Consider the following 11,581-nt stretch of genomic DNA (forward strand, 5'->3'; position numbering starts at 1 on the left):
GCCCCCCCGCGTTTACGATGGGGTGGGACGGGACTCTGCCGGTCCAGCCAGCCCCACCGCGGGCGCCGGGCGCCGCCGCGCCGCCCGCTCCGGCGCGGGGGGGCCGCCCGGCGGCGGGCAGGGAGAGGTGTTCCCCACTCCCCCGCGGAGGGATATCCTCCGCGCGCGCCGCGCTCTGCCCGCACCAAAATATTGGGAGTTAAGAGGCGGCTGCGCGGCGTCGCCGGCTCAGAAGTGAGCGGGCAGCACGGCGGCGCGGCGCGGCTCTGCTACCTGCGCCCGCCACGGCTCCACTGCGGCGCCGGCACAGCAGCCCCCGGCAGCTCCCCGCAGGGGCGGATTTTACACGCGGCGTCGCAGCCCCGGTGCCGCCTGCGTGCACTGCTGATCCTGTGTATGTGCATGCTCCTCGGTGCGTGTGTGACTGTACTCGCCGGTCGGAAGAGGAAGAGCATCGTCCTCCCTATCTGTTTTCTTTTCCGAAGGACTTCTTATTGTTTCGACTTGGATTCTCTGCTGGCTGTTTATTTCGGGAAGTGTCCGTCGGTTTGTGCTGCGGTGCCGGCGGAGGAAGGAGCGAGCCGAGGCGCCGCAGCTGCTCGGAAGCTCTCCCCGGCCCGCCCGCCGCGATCCCGGCTGGGGCTGGAACCTGCGCCGCTGCTCCCCGCCCGCCCGGCTTTTAACTGAACAATTAGCCCGCAGGACGCCCTGACTTTCACTGCGGGGGGCTTTCCGTGCTCCCTCTCCGGAAGATGTTACTTTCCAAGTTCGGCTCGCTGGCTCACATTTGCAGCCCCACCAGTATGGATCACTTGCCGGTGAAGATCCTGCAGCCAGGTACGGCGGGGCCGCGGCGACGGCGCAGCGCGGGGCTCCCCGGCGGGGCGCGGGGCGCTCGTGCCCGAGCCCCTCGTACCCGAGCCCCGCGGCAGGGGCTCCCTGTGGAGGGCTCCTCACGGCACGAGGAAACTTTTTTTTTTTTTTTTTATCGGGAATGTCTTGGACAGAATTGGCAACACAGACAATACGTGTCCAGTGGACAGACTTTTTTTTTTTTGCCAAGTGTAGCTCGGCTTTCGAAATTAACATTGTCTCTCTCGCTCTCTCTCTCGTCCTTCCAGTGAAAGTGGAGAAGGAGCCTTTCGATAAAGTCTATCAAGTGGGCTCTGTGCTGGGCAGCGGGGGCTTCGGCACCGTGTACGCGGGCAGCAGGATCGCCGACGGCTTGCCGGTGAGCGCGGGCTCGCGGCGCGCCCCCGGCTCGGCGCTCGAGCCATTTGGGGGGCGGGCGGGCGGCGGGCGCAGCGCGGCCCTGCGCGGAGCCACCGCGGCGTGTCGGGGGCTGCGGCCCGGCCCGGCCCTCCGCCGCTCACGGCGTCCCCTTTTCTCCCCCCGCTCTGTAGGTCGCAGTGAAGCATGTGGTGAAAGAGAGAGTGACCGAGTGGGGCACGATTGTAAGTACCGCCGGGCGCGGCGGGGCGGAAGGGCTGCGCGTCCGCGGGCTCTGCCCCGCGCTCCGCCGGGCTATTGTGTGGGCGGCGGGCTCGGCTCGGCTCGGCTCGGCTCGGCTCGCCCCGCCCGCCGCGGCCCGCGCGGCGCGAGGCTCGCGCGGGGGGGCGGCCGGCGGGGCTTCTCCGCCGCAGCGCCGCCCCCGCCCCTCGGACTGCGGCAGCGGCGGAGCCACCCAGCGGGGCGGCGGCGGCAGGGCTCCCCGCGCCCCTGCCCCCGCGGCGGGGGGGCGCCCGCGGGCTCCACTGCCCTGCTCTCCCCTCCCCTCCCCTCCCCTCCGCGCCGCCCCGGCCCGCGCCTGACCCCCGCCCGCTCTCCGCGCAGGGCGGCGTCATGGTGCCCTTGGAGATCGTTCTCTTGAAGAAGGTGGGCTCCGGCTTCAGGGGGGTCATCAAGCTGCTGGACTGGTACGAGCGGCCCGACGGCTACCTCATCATCATGGAGCGGCCGGAGCTGGTGAAGGACCTCTTCGACTTCATCACGGAGAAGGGCGCGCTCGACGAGGACACGGCCCGCGGCTTCTTCCGGCAGGTCCTGGAGGCGGTGCGTCACTGCTACGGCTGCAGTGTGGTGCACCGGGACATCAAGGACGAGAACCTGCTGGTTGACCTCAGGACAGGCGAGCTGAAGCTAATCGACTTCGGGTCGGGGGCCCTTCTCAAGGACACGGTCTATACTGACTTCGATGGTACGTGCCCTCTCCGCCCAGGGCAGCTCTGCTGCACCAGGTTTGGCCAGACTCCGTGCTCCTCCCTGGGAGCCACTTCTTATCCTGTTTCTGGCGCCTTGCAGTAGCGAGTGGTGCCTCTGACGCAGTGGTTCATATCAGGTCTATCAGTAATGGAAACCTTTGGACCCGAGGCAGCTTAGGGGTGTTCAGTTGCGTAGGAAAGAAGCGATTCCAGGCAGTGACGCAGCAGTTTATATTTCCCTGTCTTGGAAAAAGCGCTTTTTCCTAGAGGGCGATCTGTTTACATGTAGGCTTCACCAGTGTCGGATATTTCCATGTGTGGATATGCAGTTTTTATATGCAGAGCTTTTTTTAAGTTGAAGCAGTAGCTCTCCCCCTCCCTTCCGCTCATGTCCTGGAAATCCCGCATTGCAGATTTTAAAGTGATGGGATAAATACACTCCCTGTAAATGACCTGATATTAGCTTCAGGGTCAGGTTTGATAATTTAGAGAAGGGAAAGCTGAAAATAAGCTCTCATGTGATAGGAAAAAAAAATCATTTTTTTCCCTTGCCCTTTGAATGTGACTAATGTAACTAAGGGACTTTTTCTTCCTCCTCCATCCTCAGCTGCTGCACTTAACATCTGTTTGTTGTGAAACCCGAACCCCTAGGCCACGTGACCTTCAGCATCACAAATTCTTTTTCTTTTTTTTTTTGTTTGGTATCCAAGGAGCACCGCAGGCAAAGAGGGGGCGGGTTAAAAAAGCTGCAGCAGAAAAGCACAGTGCTTTTTTTCTTTTTAAAAAAAAAAAAGACATAGAAATAGTAAGTAGCCTGATGTTTACTGTCATGTGGAATTGGATAAAGCAGATTAGCCCCATGTAATAAGGAAGACCTGAGTTTCACCTTCTTCTCTTCCTCTCTTCTCCTCCCCATCAACCCCCTTTGTCCTTTTGTGTCTATTTTTGGTGTGATGCTGCAGATGCCACGTGGTCAGTGAAAGGCAGCTTGCCTTAGTAAACAGTCAGCTGATGGAAGCAATGTTATTCCTTGCAACAAAATAGCACAACCGGATGGGCCAATTTTATTGATGGTGTAACTCCACAAATGACCTGAAATTACACCACTAATAGGTTTTGGCCCATCATTTGAAAGTATTAAAAAAAATTATGAGTTTGTAAATGTAAATTAGGCCTACTAGAAGTAGCTGAATTAAGGGGAATCACTCTAAATGTTGATTTTTGACTTTTTTCTTTTCCTTTTTTTTTTTTCTTTCCCTTCTCTCCACTTTTAGGAACGAGAGTATACAGCCCTCCAGAGTGGATCAGATACCATAGATATCATGGGAGGTCAGCAACGGTGTGGTCTCTGGGAGTTCTGCTGTATGATATGGTTTGTGGAGATATCCCTTTCGAACAGGATGAAGAAATCTTGAGGGGGCGGTTATATTTCAGGAGAAGAATTTCACCTGGTGAGTTTTGTGTGTGGTGGTGGTGTGGGAGGGTGTACATTTGAGCTAGTAGTAGTGGGTTATTTTATTCAGGATTGTCTCTTTACTTTCCTAGTCTGAAGTTGCTTTGTATTTTTGTTTCAGAATGTCAACAGCTGATCAAATGGTGCCTTTCATTGAGGCCTTCAGACAGACCAACACTTGAGCAAATTTTTGATCATCAATGGATGCACAAATCTGAAGTAGTGAAGTCTGAGGACTGTGACATAAGGCTACGGACCCTTGATACTGATGTATCTAGCACAAGTTCAAGTAATGAGAGTCTGTGAATTACTAAGGACCTCGCACTGGGAGGGGAGCTACAAGCAGAAAGACCACAGTGCTGCTGCCAATACATAGGAGGGGCTAGAAAAACGCATTCATTATTCTGTAGTTGAATCTTTGTCTGAGGGACTTGATTTTATTTTCCCCTTTTGCTGGTTTCTGCTTTGGAATGAGAGATTTCCTTTGGAAACGCTGATATTTGGGAGTTGCAGGCCAGTACTTAGTCAAAGACTGACCTTATTAAGAAAGCAGTGACCTCTTGAATACATGGTAAACTTTTTTGCTCTCATAGAGCCTGGACTAGATTTTATTTGCTTTTGAGTGCCTTTTTGAAAGCTGCTTCAGTGGGACTTTCTTTTTTGAGCTGTGTATGTCCAAAGAAGATCCAGTTCATTATAGGAATTTGCTTCCTTTAGACTCAGTGCTGAAGGAAGCAGCTCCTATGATGCATTGGAGAACATGTTCGGTGATTGAATGAAGTAGTCCCATCCACTGGTGATGGAATACTTGAACACAGACATTTCACTCCTGCCCCCCCTGCCCTTTCCAAATCCAACCCACCTCTGCTGCTCAAAATATTTCCTATAGCCTACACAGAAATATGAACAGGTATATCAGCTTTTTTTATCAGAAACATTTATTCATGTTTCCTTTTATCATCTCTACCACTGGGCATGAGAAGCCCCTTTCTCAACTCCCCCTGGCCTTTTGTCACCCTGCGAGTCTTAAAGTATGTATGGGCATGTTGAATGCACAATCAATGCAATATTCAAGGACTTTACTTTTTTTCCATACCTGTATAATGTGTTTATGTAAACTTGGTTTTCCCATGTACTATACAGTTATTTATTGTTTGAAGTTCAGAAGACCTCCCACAGGTTTCGGCTGTGGCTATTTATTTGGTTAATTTATTTGGTTAGAGTTATTCAACACTGTGCTTTCCCCTCCTCCTCCCCATGGGAATTCTAGTGGTTTGCCCATGGCACTTTTTTTCTGCATTCCTGTTAACTTTTGTTTTAAAAAAAGACGACAAAAAAAAAATCTGACCTTATCAATTTTTTTTGGAAGACAGAAAATTGTTGTACAAAGTCTAATTTAAGGGAAATAGAATGACTTTTTAAAGTTAGTCAGTATGCCTTTTGTCTGGTATTATTGTACCAGAAATGTAAAGTAATGCTGTTTGGAAGGGTTTTAAGTTATTGACATTGTACAGTCTCCGTGCATTGGCTCTGGAAGATAGAGTGGCAGAGTCATAAACCTTAATTTATTTTAATAGCTGTGTTTCTGTGATCTGGCTGCATTTATGCAGCTTGGATTTGGATTTTTTTCTTCTGTTTAACAGTGTGAAATGTATGGAGATCATATTTTTTTATACAGGTATTTCAATTAAACTTTTTTGTATATAACAGTTCTGTGTTTGTGTACTTCACCATTATTCTTCATACCAACTTGGGAAACATATTCTGTTACACCCTTTAATTATAAAGGGCTGCAGCAGCTGATGGAGAGTTAATAGTCCTATACTATTGAGCAGTAACCATTTTGGAAGAATTAAGCCATCCTTTGTTTTGACCATACCTACTCTTGATCGTGATGTTTGATGTTGAACTGTAATAGGTGTACAATACAACAGCACTAATGGCCTGCATAGAAGGGAACTGGCTGGTAACTGTGGGTGTGTTTTTTGTTTTTTTTTTAACTCTGTAAACACTAAATAATTGAAATACCACCATGTTCATTGTCCTTAAATATAACAAAGAAGCATTTTTATACTCACTCATGGTTACTGTTTTCATAGTTGACTTGTTTACTTTCTATTACATTCCATTTCCTTCCTCCCTTTTACTCTTTCCTCTGGCATGTAGAAGGGAATTTCCTGTATGCTTACAGGAAAAGGGGCAGGATGCTCAGGGAGCTGGATGCCTGTTTCCCTTCAGCTCCTTGAGACTACCAAAACAGATAGGCATGTCACTTCACAAAATACTGGGGGAAAACTGTAATTCTCATCTATAGCGAGGTGAAAATAAATGTCCTCAAGCATTTGGCTTAGCGTGGTGGGAATCTAGCAATAGTTAGGCTATCAAACTAAGGTCATGCAGATTCCTGAATTCACCCTTCTAGTTTCTCCTCAGGAAGAAGAAGCAGACCGGACTTGGTCTTTATTTGGGGGTGGTAATGATTACTAGGATTAACTACCACAGAGGTATCTACAAGATGCATTTAAGCATGAGTTCAATAATTAAAGGTGCTTTGTAGTACTAACAATGAAGGACCAGGCTTAAAATCTGTTGTTTTTGTGTTATTTCCCTTTCTGGGGATCTTTCTGCCAGCTCATCTACTATTATTTTGGTTCCCTATGGGGAATATCTTGCTGACATCACATCAAGCTCCTGATGTTAACTGGTTTAGACTTCAAAATGCCACTGAATAGGAGGAGGTAAAGCAGAAGAGGAAAGGACCATTTCTGTGTATGTGTAATTTGTGAAGAGATTTGGGGAAAGTATAAAGTTTTTTCTTGAGCATAAAAAGAAAGTTTAAGTTACTCTTGTTGGGGGAAAAAAACAGTTATGTCTCTCTAGTTGTTTGTTTTCTATTCTGTAATCCCTAAGAGCCCCTTTTTAATTTTAGACATGTCTCTCAAATTTTGAATATAACTCTGTTAATTCTAATCCTTGGGAAACTCACATATATATAAAAATACCTGTTGTTGGAATGATATTTGCACAAATAAAAGATTTTGCAGTTAAGATTTGTTTAGGAAAATCACATAATCATGTTCTAAGAGAAGATCACTTAAAAGTGAAGAGTGGAAATTTTAATTATCTCTTTTGCTTGAGAGGAGGGACTCAGACAAGTTATAGGAGAAATGATCCCAATGCCTAGTGCAGTTCTTTAGGGAAACATGTTTCAAACCACAAGTAGTCCCCAGAGAAATTCCGGTAGCTGATGATAATTAACATCTTCCACTCCAGTAGTTTCACATACTAACAGCTGTTGAGGGTGGTGTTCGGGAGGCCTACCACCATGAGGGTGAGCTTCAAAGGGCTACTAGGAAAGCAATTCTAAAAATATGTTTGTAAGCTATTGTTAATTGCTCAGCTAGGGACTGTCAAAACTTTCCACAAGAGTGTTTTTTATTTTTCTTACTTTCATAGAGAAATGCTGTTGAAGTGGTCTGTTTTGCAACAGAAAAACTAGGTTTTCACCTTTTGCTACTGAGGCAAAATGCATTAAAAGGATAAAGGTCAAAAGGACATGGGAGCTAGTGCTGACTCTCCTCTGGGATTAGTTCAACATAAAAGGTATACTTTCAGTACTGCATTGGCAGCTTTAGTTCTGAAACTCCCCTGTACACTAATAGAAGCCACGTGGCTGAAACACCATATACCAAAAGTAATGATTTGTAAAAATAGCTTTTCATTATAGTTGAAAGTTTGAAAATGATGTGTTAATATAGTTCCATTAGCTGACTGTTACTGTCAAACTGAGCAAGTCTGTGACAGCTCTGGGTTTCTCCTGTGCTTCTATCTGTTATTATTTTAATATCATTAAATTTTACTTCTCAAGGATCCTCCTCTTTATATTCTCTCCATACTATGTTGTTTCTCAACAGCACAAAACATGAAAAGTAGCATTCTGCAGATCATTCAAGATTCTGTCTTTTAAATCACAGCCTATTTTAAACCTCACAAATTGATTTAGCTATAAACATACCCATGTATGTATCCTGCTAGCTTCATAACATGTATTTCAAATATATTCCAATGCTGAAAGATATTTAGCAATATAACAGCGTAATTCATCTCCCTAATGCAACTCTTTTTCCTGCATGCATAATCATGCAGCTGCTTTTTTTTTTTTTCTTTTCTTTCAGTTCACTAAGCTTGTATTTACTGAAGCAACCAAACGACAGCTCTTTGAAAAATAAAAATCAGAAGGATTTTGGAAAGATTGACCAGGCTGTATTCTTGCCAAACTCTTATGGTTCTCTTTCAGTGGTTTACTGACCTCTGTTGGTGAAATTAAAGTATATGTTCTGAAAATGATGATGCATAAATTGGGAAGAGAGATTTTTAAAACACTGCTGACAAATAGTTTTAGATATAGGAGAGTATGGCTAACTTTGAAATGCCACATAATGTTTGAAAGTCTTCCATTACCAAAAAAAGAAAAAGAAAAAAGAAATAAAAACAAAAAGGAAAAAAGGAATGTTTAACAGACTGAGCAAATATGAAAATAGCTTTTCAGTTTCTGAACTTCTTAAAGCAATGCTGAGGGCAGAAGTGATTCATGAAAATTTAGCTACTGGAGATCAGTCCTTAGGAAAAAATGGGAGGGAGGAGTATGAATTCCAAAGGTTGTCAGCTCTCAATATGAAGATACAGAGCCAACCTCCCTATTGAGCCCCAGTCATTTTCATGACTCCTTGAATGAGCACTCATCTGCATGTTGGCCCTGTTTCTTCAATCTCCTTTCAGCCACCATGAGAAGTACTTGTCCCCTAGCATACAGTTGTGCAATAATTCTCAGCAGTGACATTACAGAATATTGTGGTCATATCATCTTATTATCAGTGTAATGCTTCTGCTAACAGCAATGATGCCACCATTGGTGGCAGAAGTCGAGATGGTGGCATTTTAATTTCATCGCATCTCTAAGCAATACACATTTTTCTGCTCTTGTTGTATTGAAGCAGATATGTAGCTCGCTATGTTTACAAATTAGTGATTACTTAGTTTCATGGTTACCTATGCTTTAAAAATCTAATATGTATTTGCTTAAGGGGTTCCTTCAGGTAGCTACATACCAGACACACATAAAGCTTTGGTTATTGCAGAACTGCTGAACAAAATGATAAGGAGGACATAAACCCATGCAACTAAAAATAAACTTAAATGTGTTTTTAGACAGAATTCCTAATTAATTTCAGAGTATGTTTGTCTCAAAGCTGATGAATTCCTGTGGATCAATAAAAATGTAAGCATTGAGACTCAACAGGGTTTATTTTTTCTGAAGAGAAGTGGCACTGGAGAACTCCAAAACTGGAGTCTAACACAAGGCAAAATGAGGAGCAGTAGCATAAATCCATGAAAGTCTTGCAGAGATTGTCTTAGCTAGCAATATCGCTCCTTCTGTTCCAATAAATTGAATAGGTATTCTGCTTTTTGTATCTTTTGCTGCTGATAATTCTGCTATAATTTTGATATGGCCTGGCACGCTCAAGTTTTAAAGAAATGTTAAGTGTTAAATGTGATGTTAAATGTTAAGTTAACAATCGCATGCTATAAAAGGTTTTCCAAAAGATTTTGGTTTGCTCCCAAGTTTCAAAACCTGAAGATGTCATGAAATGGAACAGTCCCTTTCAAGACCATCCTACAGGAAGGTGCCTCTTATCAGGGAGAAATGCTCCCATAAATATCTGTTTTTTAAATATCTGTGTAATAGCAGAAGTCCTACAATATACAGACTTACATCAGCATGTAAAAAAGTATAACAAATGTCAGCCTTTGAGGTAATTCTTCTCTACTCTCTGAGCAGAGATAAATAGCTAGCAAACTTAATCTGTAGGAAGGCAGATTAAGTAGTTGTAAGGAAAATCTTTATAACTGTGAGGATAGCTGAATGCCAGAATAAAATGACTATAGAGTATATCAAAGCTTCATCATTTTTAGAAAAAGCATTTTTCATAAATCATCTGGAAAATCTTGATCCTGCTTTGATGCAAGTATAGCTGGTTTAGAAATACTTCAGATTTCATCAGCATAGTGTTCATGAGTTTACAAAAAGTGTTTTTAGACAACAACCTTCATTCTGCTGGTTGAGCCAATATAAAATACATTGACAGTGGCCCTTTTGCTACAGGCAAAACACTTATTAATGCATATTTGACCTAAACAATGGAGAGAGAGATTTTTTCATGATGGTGAAGCTATAGGTCAACTGACCTTTTCTCAAAGAAAGCATCAGCTAAACTGGTCCTCCCTCACATCATCCCTTCCTTTTGCCAGCACGCTGATATTCAAATCAATAGACTGATCTCTGTGATAATGATCTAGCATAAATGAGGGAATATGCACAACTGCATGGGACTGGGGTGTGGGGGAAGAGCAGGCATTACTGCTGAAGAAAGGACTTACGGGAATAGCAAGCTCAGTTTTCTCTAGTATGTAGCCATCGAACAGTTCCCATGGTTTCTATTTTACAACTTCTGCTACAAAGAATTTTCAGGGAATGCTGACTACTCCCACTAATATTTTTAACTTGAATATAAAGTTATTTTAGATGGATTTTTTCAAATGAGGTGCTGAGCACTTGCTTGAAAGGTATACAGTACTTCACCTCCTGATAAAGTGGAGAGAGGAGTTGTATCACTTGGAGTCTTATAAAGATCAGAACCCAATTCATGAATATTTTCACATACCTCAACAGTATGCCCTGTTTTTTAAACAGCTTCACAGGTACATTTGCAAATGAGAAAATACATGAAACATTTCAAAATAGCTAACAAATAATGTCATTTTACAGCTATGTACGCAGAAAAAAAGTTACCATGATTAAAGTAACACAAAGCAGATGAGAGATCAAAACTGTATTTATGGTTTTATTTCAAGACCTATGATTTCCCTTTTTTCCTATTATTTTGAGTCTCTTCAGCAAATATAAGCTCCATTATAATTTCTAGGATACTTCTACTGAAAATCATAAATTAATATATTGTATTCTGATATATTTAAAGGAAAATGAAAGAAATTAATCTTATAAATATTGGTCAACATAAAGGAATTAGTGAACAATCCCTAGACAAACCATTAACTTCAAGCGCATTTTAAAGATACACCCTTCCCAAGTCTCCTTATTGCAGTGATTCACCCAAATATCTCTAATAGGGGAGTATCATAATTTCCCTGACAATTCCTAGCCAAAGTGCTCATGATGACACAGGACCCAATTCCACAGTTTTTGAACAGAAATTCCAAGGTTTCAAGGGGAATGTTGCCTGTGTAATGACTACAAGGTTATCTCTTACTTTGTGACAAAAGAAGGGCTGTCCTACAGGGAAAATGAATAAGAAAGGCTGAAATGGTAAAGAAAACCCTCTGTTGCTGAAGTTGTAAAGAAAACTCTATTGCAATGCTGAAACTCCACAGAGACAGAGAAAATGGAGATATTCCCTCTTTTAGAAGTCAGACCTGCATCTTTCTGTAAGATAAAAAATTAATTATTTTGAAAGTAAGGGCAAGGTAACTTAAAAAAGTTAAACATAAAAATTGTCTCAAAAACTAAGGCCTGAGAGGTAGATCTGTTTGTGGTACTAACAGTTACTCACAAGGAGTATTGTTTCCCATGTGAGTAACTGTCTATTAGTGTGAGAAAGTGTTCATAATAATATTGATAATAACACTCTCTTTTCCTGTTCATCTGCAAACCAGCATTCTCATGTCACAAACAAAGGGCATGATCCTACTCCTATTATCATCTGTGACAAAGCTCCAACCAATATCAGTCGTAAGACAATCGTGTCAGTCTCACAGAGTAGAGTAATAGTCTTTATTCTCAGAGAAAATATTCTGTATTAAGTTTACATTCTTATTAATCAATATTATTTGAAAAACTAGGGTCCACAAT

The 11,581-nt window shown here is 43.5% G+C and overlaps 1 protein-coding gene across 2 annotated transcripts; it reads left to right on the top strand.

Annotated features, from left to right (window-relative positions):
• Positions 1–228: 228 nt before the first annotated feature.
• PIM3 (Pim-3 proto-oncogene, serine/threonine kinase) lies at positions 229–5,361 on the top strand. Of its 2 annotated transcripts, XM_067315741.1 has the most exons (6): positions 229–837; positions 1,122–1,231; positions 1,404–1,454; positions 1,834–2,197; positions 3,476–3,652; positions 3,776–5,361. In XM_067315741.1, exons 1-6 carry the CDS (start codon positions 753–755, stop codon positions 3,958–3,960), a joined length of 972 nt encoding a protein of 323 aa, XP_067171842.1. In that variant the 5' UTR covers positions 229–752; the 3' UTR covers positions 3,961–5,361. The 2 variants fall into 2 exon arrangements, with proteins under 2 accessions (XP_067171842.1, XP_067171836.1); XM_067315735.1 differs by lacking the exon at positions 229–837 and having other exon boundaries at positions 844–1,231.
• The last annotated feature ends 6,220 nt before the right edge of the window (positions 5,362–11,581 follow it).

This window comes from Apteryx mantelli, chromosome 1 (genome assembly GCF_036417845.1).
Source record: "Apteryx mantelli isolate bAptMan1 chromosome 1, bAptMan1.hap1, whole genome shotgun sequence".
Classification (NCBI taxonomy): domain Eukaryota; kingdom Metazoa; phylum Chordata; class Aves; order Apterygiformes; family Apterygidae; genus Apteryx; species Apteryx mantelli.